Genomic DNA, 26,832 nt, shown 5'->3' on the forward strand with positions numbered 1-26,832 from the left:
AGATTTCCCTTCACTTCCTGTCCCATAGCCAAACAGGAAGTGAGAGAAAATCTCTGCAAATTAAGCGAATTCCTTGGGGACCCCTAGGTCTCCAAAACTAGTGTCCCCATTGGAAGATTTCCCCTCTATTACTTTTCTGGGGTCAACCCAAAATGTGGGATTTTCTTTTACTTTCACTTTAAATGATAATGGTAAACAGGACAAATAGAGAGGGTGAATCTTCTTAACAGACACACGGACAGCAATAAAAATCTGACAGGTGTTCTAATCCCTCTCCACTCTATCCAAAACTGAAAAAAAAAGTTTTGCCTTTAGTTATACTTTAATAAAAAAAGAAAAATCTGTAAGGTGAACTTACTTACACAGGACCCCCATCTCGCCCCCCTCAGTCCCGCTGACCTGCATGGCAGCAATCGCCCCTTGTGAGCCCTGGTATAGCCGCCTCACGGCTCCGGCGCTTAGAAATGCAACAAAATGATGCAAAAAAAGGATAAAAACTTGAACTTAAACGTGAACTTAAAGAAGAGTTTCAGCCAGGTTTCCAAAAATTGAAAGTCAGCAGCTACAAAAACTGTAGCTGCTGACTTTTAATAAACAGACATTTCTCCTATCCAGGGATCCAGCGCCTCCTCACCTCCCCAGCTCACCTCCGCTAGTCTTCAGGTACCCAGAACCGGCATGTTGCCTGGTGGAAGCTGGCTGTCACTTTTTGTGCAAGCCACGCAGGTAGTGTGACCACATTCCCAAACTGCCATTCAGGGAGGTGGGTCACATTTTCAGCTCTGAGGGGTTCATGCTGGGACCTGTAGTCCTTCACTTTTGAGGGGTTCACATCCCCAAAAGCAAAGGACTACAAGTCCCAGCATGAATCCCTGATATCTAAGGATGTGACTCCCCCCCCAAAAAAATTGAAGGACTACACAAGTCTCAGCATGAACTCCTGATATCTAAGGATGTGACTCCCCCAAAAGTGATGGACTATAAGCCCCAGCATGAACCACTGAGATATAAGGATGTGACCCCCCCCCCCCCCCAAAATTGAAGGACCCCATAGAATTCATGGGTTTAATTCACTAGTTGTGGGGGGGGGGGGGGGGCAGAGGGTGTCACATCTTGATGGCGCCCATGTGAAAGGAACCTTAGGGAGCATGAATATTATTTCCTAAATCAACAGCTCATACATGATGGAATAGAACTGGGGCAGCAGAACTGGTAGAGTGGGATTTACACGGGAAATTACAAGAATTGGCAATGGACAGTTCATCTCTCTTCCTTCTGGTTGTCGATTGATGGACCATATATAGTCCATGTAGCATGAAGACTTCCATAACATACTGTAAACTGCTTTAATTTTAGTGGTTATTATTGTTGCTGCTATTAACTTTTATATAGTGTCATGATCTTTTATAGCTTCACAACATGGTAATAATCACATAACATGAGTGAGGAGAAAAGCCACAGAGTGTGCAGGAAATGGTGCCATCATTAACAAATGTCTACGATAGCATAAACCCTAAATGTGGATTGGTGTGGCCTGGCTGTACTGGCTGTAATCAAGGCAGGAGTGGATGGAGATACATAGAGGACTTCTGTCCGGGTGGTGCCAGGGAGGAAAGGATCTCTGTGATTGTTGCATTATATTCTTCAGGACATGACATAATATTCTAATATCCAATTTGTTTTTCCAAAGTGCTGACCAATGAGGATTGCTGTTGGAAAAGTAACAGTCTGCAGGTTTCTATATGCACTCCATTACCACTCTTGTTGTAAAACTGGTCAATGGGGTATCTTTCCGGTTCTGTTGCGGATAGCACCGTTTTCCTCGTCACTGCTGTGGTCAGAAAGTGGCAGATCTGGAGTATTACTCTGAGTCATGTAAGTCCTTGTCTGCATGGAGCATTCCTGGTTTATAATAGCCTACAGATTTGAGACAATTCATTAGAAGCAGTTTTGTAATAGACGATGTAAAACTAAAAATTGTGACTCTTCTTACCAGTTTCTCTTCTCTAGCTGGTGGATTGCGTAGAAAGAGACAGAGAGGCGCATAGATGATATTTAAAATTCCAATGATGACCATTAACCAGGTAAATCCTATGGCCTTTGCAATGGCTCCTCCAGTTGCAGGTCCTAAAATTGCAATTGTCTAAAGGTTATGGAAGCCTATTTAACGGTTGTATGAATTTCTAATCTTACATATATCAGTGCATGAGTTTATTCCATAAAATATAACACCTGCAGACAATGCATCAAGGTACATTTACATAAACAAGGTACTCATTTCTCAGTGGCTAGTTTTTTTAACATTTTTTTTTTAAACAAATTTTGTTTTGCAGCTAGCCCCAATTAGAGCTTCAAGATACATGAGGGCCATATTATATTCCTTTACAACAAATAGGATAGGGTGGACTCCAGACACAGAGCATTGCGCTCAGAGCCCACCCAGGTGTGTTAGAATAGTGAATAAATATCCACTATTCTCACACTGAATCGCCTCTCCACCAATCAGGAAGCACAGCTCTGAGATACGTATACCGATTGTCCAAAAGGAGAAGCGTTCTGATTGTCCGCCGAGGTGGAGGGAAGAGACGGAAGACGTCAGGCAGAGGAAGGATAAGCTGTTCGTGATGCCCGAGGCGGAGAGCTGGGGAAGCTGCCCGTGATTGTCCGCCAGGGATGACGTGAGTGCACCGATCAACCCGCCCCGACCGTGGGAGGAGGGGGGGTGGTTGGCGGTTTGCTGCCCAACCCCCTAAAAAAAAAAAAAATTACCACCAGCCGCCACTGGTCGCAGGAAAGAAAAAACGCTCAATTTCCCCATCAACACAGTGTTGATGGGGGAATCCCTTCCGAGGAGCCATTGTGTTCTCCCCTTGGGGATGGGGGGGGGATTTCGGGGAGCCGTCCCTACCAGGAGAACACAGTCATTATTGCTAGCAGCTATAGCCCCTGGCAATAATCCCATACCGAAAATCCAACATGCTGCTTGTACCGAAGTTGATTGATGGATTGACTTTGGTACAATCAGTCTGTCCATACATGGTTTGAATCTTGGCTGGTCCCTGCTTAACAGGCCGAAATTCAAATCATCTATGGCCAGCTTAACTGTTCTTAAAAATGTTCCCTTCCCCCCTGGCAGCTCTGGCTCCTCTATGTAAGGGAGCCCTCATTGGCTAAGAATTCGTGGTCATGATGCCACTCATAGGCTCCAATGGCCCAGTCGTTGGCAGTTCCTCTTCTCCAATGCAGCAGTCGCTCACTGGGGCAGGGGAGCTGGAGCTGCAGGATTACATGACCAGACCGGAATGGATTAAAAATACAGATCCTTTTTTTATACAGGGTAGATAGGAGGAGGGGGAAGGGAACTATTTTAATAATAGGTAGAGTTAGACTTTTCTTTCACTTTAAATGTCACACAAAACTAAAAACTGCCCTTAGTCCACTTATCATGTATTGGTGTCTTTGTCCCTGGTGAGTAGAATCACCCTCTTAGTCTAGGACTAAGGTAGGGGAAAAGTCAAACTGTGAGTTGTCTTTGGAACAGGAACAGAAGGGAAATCTTCCAGTTGGGATTTAAGATCTCCCATTTCAGTTTAGAGAATTTCTTATTAGTGCATGAGCAATGCAGCACATCATTAAAGTGTTTGTTAACCTAAAAAAAAAAAAAAATGATCCTGTTCCCTTAGAGCATGTTATACAGCACAGTGCTTGTGCTGTGTAATTGGGCTCCTTGTAACACCTGAAATACCTGGCTGATTATGCCTGACTATACCCTCCCCCTTGTAAACTGACCACGGTGTATCATGGCTGCTGAGCCCTGACACTGCAGTCAGTTTACGTGCCCATGTCATCCGCAGCCCTGCTCTCTGCTCTCCTGTGTGTCTCCTGTGTCATCCTCCCCCCTCCCCTCCCTGCCTGTCAGCTCGTACCAGTACCCCCCCCTCCTTCTGGTATCATAAGATATTATTGTTGCTACCATCCCCTCTGTTATAATAAATGCTGTGCCCCACTGTATGTGTTTTCCAAAAAAACGGCGGTTATATGACTGGCCGCCTCTCTCCTTCTTTCCTCTCCTCCAGGTTGACGTCAGCGGGGGGTTTCTCAGCTCCGCCCACTTTGCTGTCAGACCTGGAAAGGAGAGAGACGGCTGGTCACGTGACCGCCGATCAGCGCTATACAATTATATGCATAGTTGCCAACACTCTGAAATTTTTTTTTAGAGACACTTTTTTTTCTGTAGGCAAAGAATTATTTTAGTAAGGGGCGGGGCATTTATTTGTAGGTGTGGTCTAGCCAGAGGCAAAAATGCGGCGCTGCAAAAAAATGGGCGTGGTTTAAAATACGCTGAACGTTGGGCATGGCTTAAAGCAGAGGTGTCCAAACTATGGCCCTCCAGTTGTTCAGGAACTACAATTCCCATCATGCCTAGTAATGTCTGTGAATTTCAGAGTTTTACAATGCTTCATGGGAAGTGTAGTTCTGCAACAGCTGGAGGGCCGTAGTTTGGACACCCCTGGCTTAAAGGGTCTGTGGTTAAATAGAGTCTGAGACAACTTACATAGTGGAAAATGTGGTAATATATGGGGAATGTAAGTAGGGGTTGGGGGGGGGGGGTGGAGAAGAGGGGGGTGAGCAGTGTTGGGGTGGGGATGGAGAAGAAGGGGGTGAACAGAGTTGGGGGGAATGGAGAAGAGGGGGGTGAGCAGAACTGGGGGGGTGGGGAAGAAGGGGGTAAATAGGGTTGGTGAATGGGGGGTTATGAGCTGGGCTGTTCCGGCCGGCTGCTGGGACAGGACAGTGGGGGACAGGCCCACAAAAACTTCTGCACAGGACAGTCAGCAGACAGCTTTCTATAGGAGGACTCACCACGGCTGTAGCTTTTCTGGCGGCAGGCATGGGTACCTGCCTTGGGTGTCTCTCCCTGTTCACCACCATGCCCCCCCCCCCCTCTCTTCAATAAGCTAGAGATAAGCTGAGCAGAAAAAGGCAGTCCTGCAGCTTCATGAGGCACAGCAGACACCCAGCCCCTCCACAGCCGATCACACCAATCACAAGCTGAGCCGGGACAAGACTGCATACTGAAAGGAGTGTTGGGCGTGAGTCAGTATGACAGGGGGGCCACATGGGACCCCTGCAGCAATGCCATTGGTGTTGCCCAGGTGCGGTCCGCGCCATCATAGTGATGCCTGTGACAAAGCCTATTTTTCTGGATTTTGCCCGAGACATCGGTCTGATTTCTGTGAATGTCCCCGGCAAATCAGGACTGTTGGCAACTACTGTATGCACTTCTATGCTAAGCTAAATTAACTCAGCAGACCTAGCTTAACATGAGGTACCTACAATCACATCACTGATGAAATCCTCCCAGCTTACCTTTTCTGCACACACTCCACAGAACAGCTCACACCAGGTGCTCTCTTAGGTGAGTGGGGTGTATCTCCGAGGCTGGGGGGCCACACCATCCCACCCACAAAAGCAGCAAAGTAGCTAACAGAGAAAATTCTCTGACTCAGGGTTCTGCAATCTTATCAGCGGCGCGCTTGCAGGACGGGTAAAAAAGTCCTGCAAGCAGCATCTTTGGGGCGTTGCGGGAGCGGTGTATACACCGCTCCTAAAACGCCCCTGCCATTTAAATCAATGGCCAATGCTGCTGAAGCGCCCGCAAAGCGCTTCGGCAGCGGCGCTTTGTGGGCGTTTTTAACCCTTTTTCGGGCACTAGCGGGGGGGTTAAAAGCTCCACGTTAGCAACTGAAAAGCGCCGCTAAAAATAGCGGTGCTTTACTGCCGATTGACCCCCACCCCAGTATGAAAGTGCTCTAAGTTCACAGCATTAACCACTTGACCTCCGGAAGATTTACCCACCTATATGACCAGGCCATTTTTTGCGATACGGCACTGCATTACTTTAGCTGACAATTGCCCGGTTGTGCAACGCTGCACCCAAACAAAATTTGTGTCCTTTTTTTTCCACAAATAGTATTTTCATTTGGTGGCATTTGATCACCTCTGCGATTTTTATTTTTTGCGCTATAAACAGAAAAAGACCGACAATTTTGGAAAAAAAACCCAATATTTTTTACTTTCTGCTCTAAAACATATTCAATAAAAAATTTGAAAAAAATCTGATTTCTTCACCGATTTAGGCTAATGTGTGTTCTGCTACATATTTTTGGTAAAAAAAAAATCCCAATAAGTGAATATTGATTGGTTTGCGTGAAAGTTATAGCGTCTACAAACTATGGGAAGTTTTATTTTTTATTTTTACTAGCAATAGCAGTGATCAATGACTTATAGTGGGGTTGCGATATTGCAGTGGACAGTTGGGACACTGACACTTTTTGGGAACCAGTAACACTAATACAGTGATCAATGCTAAAAAATATGCACTGTCACTTTACTAATGACACTGGCTGGGAAGGGGTTAACTTTAAGGGCGATCAAAGGGTTAAATGTGTACCCAACATGTGCTTTACTATGGTGGGAGAGGTGCTTGTACTAGGAGAAGTCATGGGTTGGCGCCCCTGCTTAGCAGAGACACAGGATCCATGTCTTCTGTAGTGACAGAACGGTGATCTGCCCTCTTTACATAAGCAGATCACCATTCTGCCTGTGTTCCTTAAGCATCTGTGAGTGCCGACGGACACTGAGTTCTCTGTACCTGCCGATCAGCCCCCGCTGTGTCTAATCACAGTGGGAGCGCGCTGCCTTTGGCGCACACACCCCAGACCAGGAAGTGCAGGTTCATATACTAGGTACGTGATCCTGTGCAGGAGAGCCACCGTATCTACACAGTATACGGTCGGAAAGTGGTTAAAGTGGTTGTAAACCCTCACATATACCCATTGAAGTGAACAGCCTCAGATGGTACACAGAGATGAAACAAATCCTCCAACATAAGTTTTACTTGTATACCTGCAGTCTTCCCCTTTCTACACCCTTTGAAAAGTGCAGATTGTGTTAAAAATCTTTCAGCATTACACAGGGGTGGGTGGGAAGACTGCATTTACAATGTGTGAAAGCTGATTGGAGGAAAGGACATCCCCCTCCCCATAGGCAGAGGAACAAAGAAACATGCAGATCTATCCTCTGAATAGACAAGCTTGGTGCTTATCTCCCTCTAAGCTCCCTCCCTGACACAAATTTTTAGCTCATGTTATCTTGTGTCGGAGAACTTGTCAGAAGTTATTAGAAGTTATAATTTTCTTCCAAAAAAATTTGGTTCTTTAAATAAGTGGCATTTCCGCTCTTGCACTTCAGTGATTTGCACAAAGCAAACTACCTTACAAAACACCAGACTGCAGGTAACCTCATTTCCAAATCAACTCTCCTTCCTCTCTGAAACATGCACTCTTTACGTCTCCTTTTCACAGTTGCAGCCTCTCTCCTCGAACTCTCTTTTCTTCAACTCTTTTCTCCACCCCAAAATCTGTACATATCACCCTCACTTCTCCTCTCTCCCTATTACTGCACTCATCACCTCTTTCTAACGCTAATCCCACATGCTAACAAAACCCCTGGGATGCTGAAGCATGTCCCCTAAAATAAATCTCATATTACCTCCCTTACTCTTCTGCTTCTCCTGACCTCTGGAGACATATCCCCAAACCCTGAGCCTCCCTTATTTAACTGTACCCAAACCACCCATCACCCCACATCCTCTGGCAGTAGTCACAATCTACACAATTTAGTCTCCATTCCTCTTCTTCCCAAAACCAGCCTTCCCTTCTCCTGTACCCTCTGGAACACCCGCTCTGTCTGCAACAAAATCACCGCCGTTCATTACCTCTTTGTCACTAACTCCTTTAATTTGCTTGCTGTCACTGAAACCTGGCTCCATGAATCTGACACTCCTTCTCCTGCTTCCCTCTCCCACGGTGGCCTTCTGTGGACTCACTCCCCTAGATCTAATGGACGCAAGGGAGGTGGAGTGGGATTCCTCCTATCCCCACAGTGCACCTTTCAGGTTCTTCACTCTCCTCCCTCTCTGTCCCTCTCATCATTTGAAGCTCACTGTATATGTCTATTCTCTCCAACAATTGATATACCACCCCCCCCCCCCCCGGACCGTTATCAAATTTCCTTGAGGAGTTTTCGGCCTGGCTACCCTACTTTCTCTCTTCTGAAATTCCCACTAATATCTGATATTGCCTTCAATTTATTAAAGTTGAACTTTATAAGTTCCTGAGTTGTGTACGTTATGCTTTGAAACATGCCTGATTAACCAAAAAAAGCATCTTTACAATGTGAAAAAAAAAATACACCAAAGATGTTGGTTTGTTCAAAAAACATTTTCTAACGCACATATGAATTTGCACGGAGTAAAATGTTTTCTACTCAAGAATGTGTGGCTTCTTCTTTCAATGCTCAATAGCAATTTTTGTAGTAAGTTTGTTTTTACAGCCCAGTGAGGGTTCTTTACTAAAGGCAAATCCACTTTGCACTACAAGTGCACTTTCAGTGCAGTTTCAGTGCACTTTTAAGTGTTGGAGTGCAAAGTGTATTTGCCTTTAGGAAATAACTCCCACGGTGCTTTCTAATTTGCCACAATCACGCCATTTTCATGACTCCACAAAATTAATTCATGGTACTGAAATATTGAATATTTTTGTCAGTAATGCATTACATACGTTAGCAACAAAAACAAGGTGTGTGTAGCAGACCCACAACATAATAATAGTTTGCTGCAGAAGAGATTGTCACCTCATGTATCAAATAAATTACATTTGCACTATTGAAGAAAATGGCTACAAATAAAAGCCCATTGGAGAACCTAGGAGACAGCTAAAAGAAACCCAGGCAGTAAATCAAAGGAAATTTTCTTTCAGTTTAAGTACAAAAATTGTTGATAAAATGTTTCTTAAACCGTTTCTGGCATACCAATGGCTCCCCCACCCCCAAAATACTCCACATACCTCTGTCTTACTTCGCGGGCGCTTTGGGGGGGGCAAGCCAGGACATAGTTACATAGTAGGTGAGGTCGAAAAAAGACAAAAGTCCATCAAGTCCAACCTATGTGTGTGAGTATATGTCAGTATTACATTGTATATCCCTGTATGTTGTGGTCATTCAGGATGGCCAGCTTCAAGCGCTGTCAGGGTTTCTTCTTGAAGTCCAGCCTCAGGCCCAACTGAGGCCACATAGTTCATTGAATTTCTCATTAAATAGTTGTGGAAAATGCAGCATGCAAGGATTATATGGTTAGGTTTATATTCTGCCATGTTGATTGGCGAAAGGAATAGGCGGAACCAGCTGGCCACTATCCCGACGGTTATAAACCCTCTGGTCCGGGGTGAGGGTCCTCATGGCTTCAATATACTATATATACTATATTGATTGGTTTAATCCACCCCAAGTGTCTTGTTTCATATAAAGTCCCACTTCCCTTTTTTGCCCCCTTTCCCTCTTGTGCCAAATTATCGGGGATGGAGTCCTGTGTACCGGATGGTCACGGCTCATATAAAGTCCCACCCATATATATTTCCCATAAACTGATTAGGGATGGAAACATTGCACTTATCTATCATGTTTACCCCGTGGTCACTTGTGGGCTTATCATCCAGATTAGCCAGCTTAGGTCCATGCTTTTTTCTCTACAATCCTGTTTTTTAATGAGGCTATTTTTTTGCTACAAGGGGGGTGATTTCATCCACATCCGGGAGCTGCGACGCGCACCGCGGTTATCCCCCACCCCCCTGGCCGGCTGGTCATGTGGGGTGGCGGCTCGCCCTCGCTGCGCGTCGACGCCACGCCCACACGCCGTACGTCTGGCGTCATCCGTGATGCCACACGCTGACGTGTTTGTTTTCCAACGACGTCTAGCACGAGGGACGCCGGGTTCCTACATATGAGCGCAAGTCGCTCGGACGTGGGTGCTCTCTCCCTCTGAGCTGCGGACATCCAGCGTGACGTTGGTTACATCCTTGGCGGTGTTGCGGACCAAATTCACCACCCATCTCCCTTGGAGTGTTTTCAGTTCTTATACACCTTTCACGTTCACACTACACACTCCTATGTGTAGCTTCAGGTAACAATGACTTTTGCGTTGGGTCTCTTTTTCAATCCTATGGTGGATCATCACTCTGATTTCCAATTCTGGTTCACTCTCTGCACAATTTTCTTCACTTTTTCTTCACTTATAGACGTGTGTTTTGGTCTATTGTATCTCTCACCCACCTTTCTTCCTTTCTTTCATAATTTTGCCTACTCAGTTCTTCTTTCCCACACTCCACTAACACTATCTCAATATGTGTTTTTCACCAGCTTCTTGGATTCACTTCTACTATTTCATTCCGGGTAGAGTGAACCCCATCCACTATTTGTGATCCATTCCACCATTTGGTCTGCATGCCGGCTTTTGGCTGTCACCTCAGCTCCCGGGGGGATGTCAACTCCACCTCCCAGTGCCTTTTGATTTTTAGCATTACTACCATTACTTATATGTATACTAATTGCTACCCATAGGTAAGAGTTGCTAGGACCATTGTTTATGCTCCCTCTCTTCCCTTGTTACTATCAATTACCATTGATCTATATTTTATTACTTACTACAGGTACCCCCAATACATAGCTGATCCTGATGAGTGGAAATAATCCACGAAACGTGTCAAGATTTTTACTATTGGATGCTATGCCCCAATGACTAAATCATCAATTAAATTTATTGGTTATTACTGTATACATACTTCGGAATTTACTGCTAGGTTATTATTAATCATGTGTAACAATGCTACTGTATTATGAATTTTATTGTGTTATGTCATTATCATACCTTTTAATTCTGCTAATTACATATTGATTTACCATTAATTTATCTACTGTACTACCTCCCTCTGTGTTACCAATAAATTATTATTGTTATTTTACTATATTGATTGGTTTAATCCACCCCAAGTGTCTTGTTTCATATAAAGTCCCACTTCCCTTTTTTGCCCCCTTTCCCTCTTGTGCCAAATTATCGGGGATGGAGTCCTGTGTACCGGATGGTCATGGCTCATATAAAGTCCCACCCATATATATTTCCCATAGTTACATAGTAGGTGAGGTCGAAAAAAGACACAAGTCCATCAAGTCCAACCTATGTGTATGATTATATGTCAGTATTACATTGTATATCCCTGTATGTTGTGGTCATTCAGGACGGCCAGCTTCAAGCGCTGTCAGGGTTTCTTCTTGAAGTCCAGCCTCAGGCCCAACTGAAGCCACATAGTTCATTGAATTTCTCATTAAATAGTTGTGGAAAATGCAGCATGCAAGGATTATATGGTTAGGTTTATATTCTGCCATGTTGATTGGCGTAAGGAATAGGCGGAACCAGCTGGCCACTATCCCGACGGTAGTTATAAACCCTCTGGTCCGGGCTGAGGGTCCTCATGGCTTCAAAACGGTCGGCTAATCAGAACGAACTAACAGAAAGCACTGAAAAACAGAAAGGCCAGCACAAACTGAAGAGCAGTACCGATCAGGAAAGCAGGAGGCTGAAAAGCGCGAATCGTCTGTCACCAAACTTCTACTAACACGAGATTAGCGGAAGGAGGCCAAAGGGTGGCGCACTTGGTATTGAACTTCCTCTTTCTAGTGCCGTCGTACGTGTTGTACGTCACCGCGTTCTTGATGTTCGGAATTTCCGTCAACTTTGTGTGACCGTGTGTATGCAAGACAAGTTTGAGCCAACATCCGTCGGAAAAAAAACGATGGATTTTGATGTCCGAATGTCCGATCGTGTGTACAGGGCATTAGTCTGTCAAAGATTTTAATCAATACAAATCTGCCCTCCAAAAATACAATTCTTGCCTCCACACTGCCAAGGAGACCTATTTCACCACTCTCATTAACAACTTCTCATCCAGTCCCCGTAAACTATTCTCTGCCTTCAACTTTCCACTTCGTCCTCCACTGCCTCCCCCCACTAAATCACTCACTGCCCAGGAGATTGGTAATCACTTCAAAAATAAGATTGATACAATTCATGATGAAATCTCCACTCTACAGGTATCTCCCCCAGTTAACATCCCATGTCAACAGGTACAATTGACACTCCCTTTATTCAAACTTGCTACTATAGACGAAGTTGCTAAACTCCTTTCTAATGCCCACCTAACCACCTGTTCCCTGGACCCTATTCTCTCTCAAATACTCTGACTTTATCCTATACTCTCTAACCCACATCTTCAATCTCTCCTTCTCTTCTGGCATCTTTCCCAATACTCTAAAACATGCACTGGCACACCCATACTTAAAAAGCCATCCTTGGACTCTACCAATCTTAACAATCTACACCCTATCTCCTTGCTCCCCTTTTCCTCCAAACTCCTTGAACACCTGGTCTACAACCAACTGAGTGACCACCTCATAAAGGATAACCTTCTTGATCCCCTTCAGTCTGGATTTCGCCCTCAACACTCCACAGAAACTGCTTTTCTAAAACTCACAAATGACTTACTAACCGAAAAAACCAACAGACACTATTCTGTACTCCTACTTCTGGACCTTTCGGCTGCCTTTGATACGGCTGAACACCCCCCCCCCCCCTCCAAAAACTTTACTCCCTCGGTCTCCGTGACTGCACTCTTCAGTGGCTCTCATCCTACCTATCCCAGCACACCTTCAGTGTCACTTACAATTCTACTTCCTCCTCTCCTCTTCCCTTCTCTGTCGGAGTCCCCCCAGGTTATGTTCTTGGACCTCTCTTATTTTCAATCTACACCTCTGTCCTGGGTCAGCTGATATCATTTCAATATCATTTCTACGCTGACGAAAAACCCAAGTCTATCTCTCCACCCCTCAACTCACTCCATCGGTCTCCTTACGCATCACTAGCTTACTAACAGAAATATATGTCTGGATGTCACACCACTTCCTCAAACTCAACTTGTCCAAAACCGAGCTCATAATATTTCCTCCCTCATGTGCCTCTTCCCCTGACTTCTCTATCAAGAGCAATGGCACAACTATCCACCCATCCCCACATGCCAGGGTGCTAAGTGTTATCCTGGACTCTGAACTCTCCTTTTGGCCCTACATCCAATCCCTTTCTATAGCTTGCCGCCTCAACCTCCGCAACATCTCCAAACTACGTCTCTTCCTAACCAATGAAACCACAAAGCTCCTGATTCGCTCCCTGGTTATCTCTCGTCTCAACTGCTGCAACTCCCTCCTCATAGCCTTACCTTTAAAAGACTATCCCCCCTTCAGACCATTATGAATGCTGCTGCCAGACTAATCCACCTTACAAACCGCTCAGCGTCTGCTACCCCTCTCTGCCAATCCCTCCATTGGCTGCCACTCACCCACCAAATTAAATTCAAAATACTAACATTAAGTTACAAAGCCATCCACAACTCTGCCCCCAGCCACATCACTAACCTAATCGTCCTCTCCGTTCCTCCCAAGACCTCCTGCTCTCTAGCTCCCTCATCACCTCCTCCCATATTCGCTTCCAGAACTTCTCCCGAGCCTCTCCCATCCTTTGGAATACCGTACCCCAATCTGTCAGACTATCTCCAAATCTATCTACTTTTAGAGGATCCCTGAAAACTTTTCTCTTCAGAGAAGCCTACCCTGCCTCCGCCTAACAACTGCACTTTTATTTTCTTTATGTCACAGAAATAGGCGCATCCCTATGCACAATTGTCTCTACTAGACAGACGCACGGTGCCGCGATCAGTTGAATGCCCGTGCACAACAACGCCGCAATCGTGCGAACGCGCATACGCAGCGGCGCACCCACAACGTGACACAGGCGCCTTGTTTATTTAAACACTCCACTGACAGTGCCGCATCGCTGGATTATCATCAGCTCTCCCTGTATACCTGTGTTTGTGATTTCTGCTTACCTGATCTCCTGTGCACCGACCCGGCTTGTTTGACCTGCTCCTCCTGACCTCTTGGCTCTACCCACCGGCTTGCATCTGACTTCCTTCTGCCTGCTTCCTGCATCTGACCCTGGCCTGGCTAACGGACTCCGTATATTCCTGTCTCCTGCACCTGGACTTGTTGACCTCGATCTTGGACTGTCTTACCCTGTTTAACCCCTGGCCTGGCTTCTGATTTTGCTACTGGACTTCCATTGGTCCTCTCCTCTGGACCTCTGAAACATGTTTGCCTCCAGTGACTTTGCTCTACCAAGCTCCTGGCACCAGCTTCTACTACCAGGCAACCCGTGCTTCTGTGGGCACCGCATCCCTGTCATCTTCAGGGTTGTGCTGCACTCGGCCGCAAGGGGAGCCCTCCCGGCATCTCGGCCTCCTACCAAGTTCCTGACACTTTATTAGCTCATCCCCCACAGTTATTACCCTTTTGTATCATGGGACCCTCCTTCCTAGATTGTAAGCTCTAACGAGCAGGGCCCTCTGATTCTTCCTGTATTGAATTGTATTGTAATTGTACTGTCTGTCCTAATGTTGTAAAGCGCTGCGCAAACTGTCGGCGCTATATAAATCCTGCATAATAATAATAATATTAATAATAATTATGATGATAACAGAGGAACGAAACACCAGAGAGAAACAACACTTAGAGCTTTGGGGAGAGACAAGTAAACACTGCAGATATATGTGCTTAGTTCAAATTTCATGAATGGGGTTTACAATCACTTTAACCACTTCCCGCCCACCATATAGCAGAATGACGGCTGCAAAGTGGTTAAGTTATCCTGACTGGACGTCATATGACGTCCAGCAGTATAAGTCGCTCTGACACACCGCATCTCTGATCTTGGCAAAGAGCCTATGACGTAGGCTCTTTACCATGTGATCAGCTGTGTCCAATCACAGCTGGTCACATCGTAACCAGGAAGTGCCGATTATCGCCTTTTCCTCTATTCGCGCTGACAAGGTGCAGGAAGAGGAGAGCCGTTTAGCGGCTCTCCTGATGGGGGGGGGGTTGCCACATTGATCAGTGCAGACCCACCAGGGATGCCCATCCGTGCCCACCAGGGATGCAAATCAGTGCCCATCAAGGATGCCATTCAGTGCCCTTCAGTAATGACTGTCAGTGCCTCCTAATCAGTGCTGCCTATCAGTGCCATCTATCAGTGCCCATCCTTCCCCATCAGTGCCACCTATCAGTGCCACCCATTAAGTGCCCATCAGTGAGGCCTATCAGTGTCACCTATCAGTGCCCATCAGTGCCACCTATGAGTGCCCATCAGTGCTGCATATGAGTGCCCATCAGTGCTACATATTAGTGCCACCTCATCAGTGCTGCATATCAGTGGCCATCAGTGCCACCTATCAGTGCCCATCAGTGCCACCCATCAGAGCTGCATATCAGTGCCAATCAGTGCTAAAAAAACCCAGTGGTGCTCAAATACCATCAAAAGAAAGCTCTATTTGTGTGAAAAAAATGATAAAAATTTAATTTTTTATACAGTGTTGCATGACCATGCATTTGTCATTCAAAATGCAATAGCGCTGAAAGCTGAAAATTGGCCTGGACAGGAAGGGGGTATAAGTGCTCAGTACTATAGTGGTTAAGCTTCCATCACTAGGTCACAGTACCCGCAGCTGAGGGTCAGGGGGAACAAGGTGCTTCTGTATAGCAATCTTTCCCCATTGTCTCTTCTATAGCTTTGTCCGGGCAGGCACACTCCCATATGACCTACTAATTCCCAGGCTCCTAAAATTACTCACATCAGAGGACAATGTCCAGGCCTTCAAGGCCTCACACACCCCGCTACAGGAACTGCAGAAAAAGGTCAGGGGAGACAGGGAGACTATAGCTTTTCCTCCCATTCCTGTACCACCTTGCCTGGAAATTCTTTAGATCAGCTCTGCAGAAGAATACATCTTAGCAGTGGTGATGTCAGCTCCCATGCCCCGGACTCCAACTGGCTCCACCCACAGTTGGCATTTATGTGGGTATTGGCTCCACCCATGACATCACTAAAGAGGAACTTCTCAAAAAGGGGACCTAACACCTGATTACAACTTTTACTTTACCATAACATAATGACAATAATGCCATCTAGTAGCAGGCACGCTAGCTGCCCCTGCCAACATGCTTTATGTCAACACATAAACTGATTGGTCCTTTCACTATTTCTTCCTTTCACACTCTAGCCCTGGTCTATAGGGACTGCAGGAGGCTAATACCAGGTCAAATTTAGGTACTTACACTGCTTGGATTTAAAAAATATATACATTTAATGATGTATTAATAATTACAGAGCTGCATTAATTTGACTCTATATCTGCCTAGAGATCAGCCTGTTGATTGTTATTTGTCCCTACGTATCTTTTGCATATTGTATGTCATATTCAATTATATACAGGAAGATGATTGTGAACATTTGCATGATGGCAGACCTGTATGTGTCAACAGCAGACACTTTTATATACTGTAATATCAGGAGTTTTATATGGATTAAAAATAACCATTTTCTTACCCACTGCAAAGCCCAGGCACAGAGCAATATCGGAGATGGCATATATCCCACCATAGACGGAGGTGTGACGCAGATCAACTAAGTGTCCCATGATGGGCATAATAGATGCGTCTACCATTCCAAGGGCAATGCCAATTCCAGCATTGGGACCAATGAGGCCATAAATATTGACAGCGAGTGGAACCTGAAACATGGAAGAGCATCAGGATATAACAAGGCCTGGTACATAAAAGGATGAAGTTGAAAATCTTTGATGGCCTTTTAGTTTGTTAGATGTTGGAGTATTTGAGAATTATGTCTTATGGTAAAATGTAAAAAGTTAGACAATTAATTGGTTAAATTAAATTGTGGGATGTCTTTATACAGTATATGGATACAACCTACACGTTTGCTAAAGCAGCCTCCCCAAGCTAATCTAACCTAGAACCCCCTACCTTGGTGCATAATTACAATAAAGACCCTGGGAGTATGGCACCAATCAAGCCCGTGGGGAGTTACTGTGCAGGCATAGATGACACCTTAGGAGATTTCTGCATCCAGGCTGTAAACAACACAGGAGGCTGTTGCTGCCTTGAAGAGCTGACTATGCTCCAGGTTGGGAAGGTTCTAAGATATTTAGTTTGCTAAAGCACACACTGCTGTTTTCATTGTGTTTTTTTTTTTCATTTTTTGTTTGCATTTTGGTGTTTTTGATCTTCTCCATACTCTTTCAGCTACTTCTTATCTGCATGAACTCACTCTAGCGTCAGTCGCACAATATTTCTCTGTATCAGCTTCCTGATAATGGTAACCAACAATATTGAATATTTTGGATACAATTGTTATTTAGGCTCCATTCACACTTGTGCAGCTTGTCATGCAACTTTGGGCATCAACGTTGCATGACAAGTTGTTCCCCATGTTTTCCAATGACAACCATTCATATATGTGCGACTTAAAGTTGCAGAAACGTCAAAATAGTTCATGCCCTACTTTGGTCCAACTTTCATGCAACTTGAGGGCCATAGCCTTCAATGTTAACCTTCACAAGTTGCATGAAAGTTATATCTGAATGTTTTACGATGCAACAGTTTTCCATTATCACATTATCACATTATTAAGTGTGAATGGAGCCTTAGTGGTTTGTAAGGGCAAAATAGCTTTGCAAGGTCAAAGTCAATATAGCATTGGTGTAGCATTTCAATAATATATATGTTAAAAGTTCACCATCATTATTCTGCAAAATTACCAAATTGTACTCACACAAAGAAGGCTAACTCCAACCACAAGCATACCAACAAGTGTACACAGCCACCTAAAAAAGAATAAAAAAATAAAATAAAAGATTGTCACCTTATTCAGTCAAATAATAAGCTGGGGTTTCAGTAGAGTATGTTTGTCTCACCTTCCCATCTTATGAGACAGCGTCCCAAACAGGTTAGTACATAGTAGGTATGAAATGCTAGCAGGCAAGAAAGCCAGTCCTAGAAAAATATAAATAGTTAAAAATTATTTGATGTCTAGATTCCAAAGCAATAGCAAGCTGCAATAACTAAAATACAACTTTATATACAACTTTATAATTTAACTTTATACTAAAATACAACTTTATACTATAGGGAACATTTAGAAATGTTAATTGTGCCTTATCAGTCCCCTGAAAATGTACTGTTTGTCTTGAATGCTTCCTGAAAAATAGCAGTGTACTTCCTGGTATGTGAGTGTACCTAGGTACTCCTGTGCCTAGAGCCTCATAGCTGTATATCTGCAGTGTGAGATCTAAGGCACTGCTACCTATGTCTGCTATTTCCACTGATAAGTTAGTAATAGCCTGCAGAAGGATCATAGGTAATACTGGTGACTAGTCCTTTGCCCTCTACTTGCCTTTTTTGGATGCAGCTTCCACAGTTCAGTTCCTCTTTAAATATATCCTCTAGCCTTAAAACAAACATTTGCTTTGCTAATGCAGGACAAAGCAACAGGTTTTCATTAAACCCTTTCCTCCTCAGTAGCACTTATTCTTTTCTTCCCTCTTCCACGGCTGTTTTGGAAGTGTTGTGATCTAAGAAAATCCCTGATACCACTGCATAATGAAGAACATGGGATTCACTACTCGTGACAGCTCTGGGCTAGTCATCAAGTACCAGCGCTGCCACATGGGGAGACTCCCCAGCCTTGTGTAAACTGTTTTATGCACTCCCAAAACAATAGGCAGAGGAAAGGTGAGTATGGGCTGTTGGGGCATAGGTTAACTTTAAAGCATAACCCTAACATGCATAATTAATTATGTTTGTTAATAAGCCCTTAAGAAGTGCACATAGATCTCTAAAACATGTCAGCCTTCTTTCTGATCTTCAAAAAAAGTACTCTGTTCCCTATTTCTCTTTTGGAAAATGGCATTGCCACTCCTTGACAGAGTGTGAAACTGGCCATACACTCTTTTTTTCTCATTCAGGCACTTGACTAGGGATGGGCCGAACACACCCCCGGTTCGGTTCGCACCAGAACATGAGAACAGGCAGAAAATTTGTGCGAACACGCCAACCCTATTAAAGTATATGGAACATGAAAAATCAAATGTACTAATTTTAAAGGCTTATATGAGAGTTATTGCCATGAAAAGTGTATGGTGACCCGGGTACTGCCCCAGGGGACATGTATCAATGCAAAAAAAAAAAGTTTTTAAAACGGCTGTTTTTTCGGGAGCAGTGATTTTAATAATGCTTAAAGTGAAACAATAAAAATGAAATATTACTTTAAATATCGTGCCTGGGGGGGTCCCCTTAGTCTGCCTGTAAAGTGGCGCATCTGTCTGATGTGTTTTACAGTGCCGCAGCAAAATAATATTTAAAATTGCGCGCAGCTGTAATGTATTGATGGCTCCCGGTAATATAGATAAAAATCAATGAAAAAATAGGTGTGGGGGGGCGTGGCCTGGCTGCAGAAGAAGATGGCCGCATAATCACTGAGCTCCGCTCCTCCGCAGCTACTCTCAGCGCCATCCTGCAGCCCTTTTGTGAACTTTTCCCCCTGCGAAAGGGTGCCCCATACAGCGCAAGCCTCCAGATTATGTCCCGCAAGAGAAACCAGCATAGAGGATCGTGCCAGCTCCTGGATTACTACATGTGGCCTGGCCCACTCAGCCTCCAGCCCAAGATGGACTCAGCCTCAGACATTAATGAGACTCATGAGCAGCAGCTCCGCCCATACACGTCTCCCAAAGACAGAGGTAAGAAATCAGCCATATCTCCAGCTCACTCCCCCACCAAACCTCCTCCTGTGAAAAAACAACATGGCGCTGTGACCTGTAGTCCCACGGATGATGCTCTCTCTACACGATCACAACCTCTGACAATCCTGCTTCAGAACACTCTCTGAAAGCAATGTTGCGCTCCTTACAAGCTGACATGCAGAAAGAATTTAGAGCCTCCATTAATCGCTTGAATGCCAGGATTGATTTCCTGGAGGAACTTACAGATTACATTGAACAGCACTTATCAGAAGCCATCACAGCTCATAATACTGTAGTGGACATCCAAGATGAACACTCTGAAGCTACACAACAACTCTGGCTGAAAGTCACCGACCTGGAGAATCGCTTCAGACGAAACAATATAAAAATCAGGGGAGTCCCAGAAGCTATCACTCCTGCTGAGATAGTTCCGTATCTACACCAACTGTTCCACAAAATCATACCGTCACTCACAGCAGAGGATTTGCTGATTGACCGGACCCACCTCACTTGCCAGCTTCCCTCCCTAGGGAAATTCTAGACCGAGTCCATTTTTTTCAATCCAAGGAACACATTATGAGAGCTGCCAGATCCATGCATACTCTCCCGGTACCGTTTGCCAAAATCTCTCTATATATTGATATTTCTGCAGCCACCTCACAGGCGCGTAAAACATTTGCACCAGTTAGGGATGAGCTTGATGTTTGGGTCGAACATAAGTGCGACTTGAACATCGAGTGTACGCGAACATTATGGGGCGTTCGCAGAAAATCTGAGCGCCGTGGAACGCCCCATAATGGAGTGCGAGATCGCAGTACATTGCTGTATGATGATTGGCCAAAGCATGCACCTGACCTGCATACTTTGGCCAATCACAGCGCGCTCTGCTAAGAGAGCCATAATTGGCCAGAGGCAGGGTGCCTTTGGCCAATCATGGCTCAGGGGGACTAAGTCCATGCCTCACACTATATACATATACATATACATATATATATATACAGTGTCGGTCTAGTATATATACTGTACCTCACATTTTTGTAAATGTTTCATGTTACAACACTGAAGAAATTACACTTTGCTACAATGTAAAGTAGTGAGTGTACAGCTTGTATAACAGTGTAAATTTGCTGTCCCCTCAAAATAACTCAACACACAGCCATTAATGTCTAAACTGCTGGCAACAAAAGTGAGTACACCCCTAAGTGAAAATGTCCAAATTGGGCCCAATTAGCCATTTTCCCTCCCCAGTGTAATGTGACTCATTAGTGTTACAAGGTTTCAGGTGTGAATGGGGAGCAGATGTTTTAAATTTGGTGTTAACGCTCTCACTCTCTCATACTGCTCACTGGAAGTTCATCATGGCACCTCATGGCAAAGAACTCTCTAAGGATCTAAAAAAAAGAATTGTTTCTCTACATAAAGATGGCCTAGGCTATAAGAAGATTACCAAGACCCTGAAACTGAGCTGCAGCACGGTGGCCAAGACCATACAGTGGTTTAACCGCTTAAGCCCTGGACCATTTTGCTGGCCAAAGATCAGAGCACTTTTTGGCACTGCGTCGCTTTAACTGACAAATGCGCGGTCGTGCAACGTGGCTCCCAAACAAAATTGACGTCCTTTTTTTCCCACAAATAGAGCTTTCTTTTGGTGGTATTTGATCACCTCTGCGGTTTTTATCTTTTGCGCTATAAACAAAAAAAGAGCGACAATTTTGAAAAAAATGCGTTATTTTTTACTTTTTGCTATAATAAATATCCACAAAAATATATAAAAAAAAATTTTTTTGTGACACATTTTTGGGACCATTGGCATTAATACAGCGATCAATGCTAAAAAATTACATTGATTACTGTAAAAATGTCACTGGCAGTGAAGGGGTTAACCACTAGGTGGTGCTGTAGGGGTTAAGTGTGTCCTAGGGAGTGTTTCTAACTGTGGGGGGAGGGGCTGTGTGTCACACTACACTGATCGCCGCTCCCGATCACAGGGAGCAGAGATCAGTGACAGTGTCACTAGACAGAATGAGGAGATGCTTGTTTACATTAGCATCTCCCCGTTCTTGCTCACCGTGAGACGATCGCGGGTATCCTGTCTGCGGGATCCGCGATCACGGTCAAGAATCTCCCGGAGCGCGCACACCCGCAAGCCGCCGGCGGCGTTGCCTCTTCAAGGGCAACGTACAGGTACGTTAATCTACCTGTACATACCCTTCTGCCGCAGTATATCTGCGTAAGGCGGTCGGGAAGTGGTTAACAGGACAGGTTCCACTCAGAACTGGCCTCGCCATTGTTGACCAAAGAAGTTGAGTGCACGTGCTCAGCGTCATATCCAGAGGTTGTCTTTGGGAAATAGACGTATGAGTGCTGCAAAGCATTGCTGCAGAGGTTGAAGGGGTAGGGAGTCAGCCTGTCAGTGCTCAGACCATACGCCGCACATTGCAATAAATTGGTCTGCGTGGCTGTCGTCCCAGAAGGAACCCTCTTCTAAAGATGATGCACAAGAAAGCCCGCAGTTTGCTGAAGACAAACAGACTAAGGACCTGGATTACTGGAACCATGTCCTGTGGTCTAATGAGACCAAGATAAACTTATTTGGTTCAGATGGTGTCAAGCGTGTGTGGCTGCAACCAGGTGGGGAGTACAAGACAATTGTGTCTTGCCTACAGTCAAGCATGGTGGTGGGAGTGTCATGGTCTGGGGCTGCATAAGTGCTGCCGGCACTGGAGAGTTACAGTTCATTGAGGGATCCATGAATGCCAACATGTACTGTGACATACTGAAGCCAAGCATGATCACCTCCCTTCAGAGACTGGGCCGCAGGACAGTATTCCAACATGATAACGACCCCAAACATACCTCCAAGACGACCACTGCCTTGCTAAAGAAGCAGCGGGTAAAGGTGAGGGACTGGCCAAGCATGTCTCCAGACCTTAACCCTATTGAGCATCTGTGGGGCATCCTCAAATGGAAGGTGGAGGAGTGCAAGGTCTCTAACATCCACCAGCTCCGAGATGTCATCATGGAGGAGTGGAAGAGGACTCCAGTGGCAACCTGTGAAGCTCTGGTGAACTCCATGCCCAAGAGGGTTAAGGCAGTGCTGGAAAATAATGGTGGCCACACAAAATATTGACACTTTGGGCCCAATTTGGACATTTTCACTTAGGGGTGTACTCAATTTTGTTGTCAGAGGTTTAGACATTAATGACTGTGTGTTGAGTTATTTTGAGTGGGCAGCAAATTTACACTGTTATACAAGCTGTACACTCACTACTTTACATTGTAGCAAAGTGTCATTTCTTCAGTGTTGTCACATGAAAAGATATAATAAAATATTATCAAAAATGTGAGGGGTGTACTCACTTTTGTGAGATACTGTAACTGTACTTTAGTCTCGGTCTGATTTCATGGTTTCTGACATAAGGGTCAAATTACCACTGACTCATGGTCCAGCAGGCATGGGCAGGGACGTTACCTTTCCTTCATGGCGCACTGGGTAACTCTGCTGGCTGCTGGGAAGGATGCAGGACAGGGTTCAGTGTTGTTGGAGCTTGTTCCGCCACCACGCCTCAAAAATGCTAGTAGTGATTCTGCCACAGCTCTGTCCTCCACCCCCTCCTCCTCTTCTTCCTCTATGGCCTCTTCTGCAGATTTGTCCTCTGAACCAGCGTGCTCCGTAAGCGTTCAAGGGGCTACGCAAGCAGTCAGGCTAAAAGATGCCATGCGGTGCTTGAGTTGGTCTGCCTAGGGGACAGGAGCCACACTGGGGCAGAGATTTTGTCAGCTCTGCAGGAGCAGGCTCAGAGGTGATTGACACCACACCAGCTTCAGCCAGGAATGGTTGTATGCGACAATGGCACCAACCTATCTCTCCGCCCTCCAACAGGGACACTTAATCCATATTCCAAGTTTGACACACATCCTGAATTTGGTGGTGCAGCGGTTCTTGAGCAGGTACCCATGATCTCCTGAGGAAGGCCAGAAAAGTCTGTGGTCATTTCCGCTGGTCATACAATGCCAGTGCTCGGCTGGCTGACATTTAAAGGGTATGCAACCTGCCCACCAACCGCCTCATTTGTGACCTGCCCACTAGGTGGAACTCAACGTTTGCAATGCTGCAGCGGCTGCACACACAGCAGAGGGCCATCAATGAGTACCTGTGCGAGTATGGCACCAGGACAGGGTCAGGGGAGGTTGGCTTCTTTTCGCCACGCCAGTGGCTATTGATCAAGGATGCATGCACTGTCTTGTCACCATTTGAGGAGGCCACAAGGATGGTGAGCACCGACAATGCATGCATCAGTGATACTGTCCCTCTTGTCTTCCTGTTGGAGCATACGCTTTGTGGAATAATGGACAGGGCACTTGAGGCAGAACAGTGGGAGGAAGAGGAGGACTTCCTTAACCACTTTAGCCCCGGACCATTATGCTGCCTAAGGACCAGAGGACTTTTTCCAATTTGGCACTGTGTCGCTTTAACTGCTAATTGCGCGGTCATGCAATGCTGTACCCAAACGAAATTTGCGTCCTTTTCTTCCCAAAAATAGAGCTTTCTTTTCTATTTGATCACCTCTGCCGTTTTTATTTTTTGCGCTATAAACGGAAAAAGACCGAAAATGTTGAAAAAAAATGATATTTTCTACTTTTTGTTATAAAAAAAAATCCAATAAACTCAATTTTAGTCATACATTTAGGCCAAAATGTATTCGGCCACATGTCTTTGGTAAAAAAAATGTCAATAAGCGTATATTTATTGGTTTGGGCAAAAGGTATAGCGTCTACAAACTAGGGTACATTTTCTGGAATTTACACAGCTTTTAGTTTATGACTGCCTATGTCATTTCTTGAGGTGTTAAAATGGCAGGGCAGTACAAAACCCCCCCAAATGATCCCATTTTGGAAAGTAGACACCCCAAGGAAATTGCTGAGAGGCATGTTGAACCCATTGAATATTTATTTTTTTTTGTCCCAAGTGATTGAATAATGACGAAAAAAAAAATTTACAAAAAGTTGTCACTAAATGATATATTGCTCACACAGGCCATGGGCCTATGTGGAATTGCACCCCAAAATACATTCAGCTGCTTCTCCTGAGTACGGGCATACCACATGTGTGGGACTTTTTGGGAGCCTAGCCGTGTACGGGGCCCCGAAAACCAATCACCGCCTTCAGGATTTCTAAGGGCGTAAATTTTTGATTTCACTCCTCACTACCTATCACAGTTTTGAAGGCCATAAAATGCCCAGATGGCACAAACCCCCCCCAAATGACCCCATTTTGGAAAGTAGACACCCCAAGCTATTTGCTGAGAGGCATGTTGAGTCCATGGAATATTTTATATTTTGACACAAGTTGCGGGAATGTGACCCTTTTTTTTTTTTTTTTTTGCACAAAGTTGTCACTAAATGATATATTGCTCTCACAGGCCATGGGCATATGTGGAATTGCACCCCAAAATACATTTAGCTGCTTCTCCTGAGTATGGGGATACCACATGTGTGGAACTTTTTGGGAGCCTAGCCGCGTACGGGGCCCCAAAAACCAATCACCGCCTTCAGGATTTCTAAGGGTGTAAATTTTTGATTTCACTCTTCACTGCCTATCACAGTTTCGGAGGCCATGGAATGCCCAGGTGGCACAAAACCCCCCCAAATGACCCCATTTTGGAAAGTAGACACCCCAAGAGGCATTGTGAGTATTTTGCAGCTCTCATTTGTTTTTGAAAATGAAGAAAGACAAGAAAAAAACTTTTTTTTTTCTTTTTTCAATTTTCAAAACTTTGTGACAAAAAGTGAGGTCTGCAAAATACTCACTATACCTCTCAGCAAATAGCTTGGGGTGTCTACTTTCCAAAATGGGGTCATTTGGGGGGTTTTGTGCCACCTGGGCATTCCATGGCCTCCGAAACTGTGATAGTCAGTGAAGAGTGAAATCAAAAATTTACGCCCTTAGAAAGCCTGAAGGCAGTGCTTGGTTTTCGGGTTCCCGTACGCGGCTAGGCTCCCAAAAAGTCTCACACATGTGGTATCTCCGTACTCAGGAGAAGCAGCAGAATGTATTTTGGGGTGTAATTTCACATATTCCCATGGCATGTTTGAGCAATATATCATTTAGTGACAACTTGGTGCAAAAAAAAAAAAAAAAATGTGTCTCTTTCCGCAACTTGTGTCACAATATAAAATATTCCATGGACTCGACATGACTCGCAGCAAATCGCTTGGGGTGTCTACTTTCCAAAATGGGGTCATTTGGGGGGGTTTTGAACTGTTCTGGCATTTTATGCACAACATTTAGAAGCTTATGTCACACATCACCCACTCTTCTAACCACTTGAAGACAAAGCCCTTTCTGACACTTTTTGTTTACATGAAAAAATTTTTTTTTTTTTTGCAAGAAAATTACTTTGAACCCCCAAACATTATATATTTTTTTAAAGCAAATGCCCTACAGATTAAATGGCGGGTGTTTCAGTTTTTTTTTTTTTCACACAGTATTTGCACAGCGATTTTTCAAACGCATTTTTTGCGGAAAAAACACACTTTTTTAAATTTTAATGCACTAAAACACACTATATTGCCCAAATGTTTGATGTAATAAAAAAGATGATCTTAGGCCGAGTACATGGATACCAAACATGACATGCTTTACAATTGCGCACAAACGTGCAGTGGCAACAAAATAAATACATTTTTAAAAGCCTTTACAGGTTACCACTTTAGATTTACAGAGGAGGTCTACTGCTAAAAATACTGCCCTCGATCTGACCTTCGTGGTGATACCTCACATGCATGGTGCAATTGCTGTTTACGTTTGAGACAGACCGCCGCTTGCGTTCGCCTTAGCGCGAGAGCAGGGGGCGACAAGGGTGCTTTTTTTTTTTTCTTTATTATTTTTTTGCTTTTTTATCTTATTTTTAAACTGTTCCTTTCTTTTTTTTTTTTTTTTTTTTTCATTTTTATTGTTATCTCAGGGAATGTAAATATCCCCTATGATAGCAATAGGTAGTGACAGGTACTCTTTTTTGAAAAAATTCGGGTCTATTAGACCCTAGATCTCTCCTCTGCCCTCAAAGCATCTGACCACACCAAGATCGGTGTGATAAAATGCTTTCCCAATTTCCCAATGGCGCTGTTTACATCCGGCGAAATCTAAGTCATGAAATGCTCGTAGCTTTCGGTTTCTTAGGCCATAGAGATGTTTGGAGCCACTCTGGTCTCTGATCAGCTCTCTGGTCAGCTGGCT

The 26,832-nt window shown here is 44.6% G+C and overlaps 1 protein-coding gene across 2 annotated transcripts in view; it reads right to left on the reverse strand.

The window, feature by feature from the left end:
- Nucleotides 1–1,332: 1,332 nt before the first annotated feature.
- LOC141133109 (chromaffin granule amine transporter-like) overlaps nt 1,333–26,832 on the reverse strand; it is an 88,250-nt gene continuing 62,750 nt past the window's right edge. For both annotated transcript variants that reach the window (XM_073622254.1, XM_073622253.1), the window contains 5 exons: nt 17,766–17,844; nt 17,624–17,675; nt 16,382–16,565; nt 1,994–2,127; nt 1,333–1,917 (listed from right to left, as the gene is read on the reverse strand). In XM_073622254.1, the coding sequence (XP_073478355.1) occupies nt 1,777–1,917; nt 1,994–2,127; nt 16,382–16,565; nt 17,624–17,675; nt 17,766–17,844 (590 nt within the window). In that variant the 3' untranslated portion in view covers nt 1,333–1,776. The remainder of the gene's footprint in view (nt 1,918–1,993; nt 2,128–16,381; nt 16,566–17,623; nt 17,676–17,765; nt 17,845–26,832) is intronic.

Source organism: Aquarana catesbeiana, linkage group LG03 (genome assembly GCF_042186555.1).
Source record: "Aquarana catesbeiana isolate 2022-GZ linkage group LG03, ASM4218655v1, whole genome shotgun sequence".
NCBI lineage: Eukaryota > Metazoa > Chordata > Amphibia > Anura > Ranidae > Aquarana > Aquarana catesbeiana.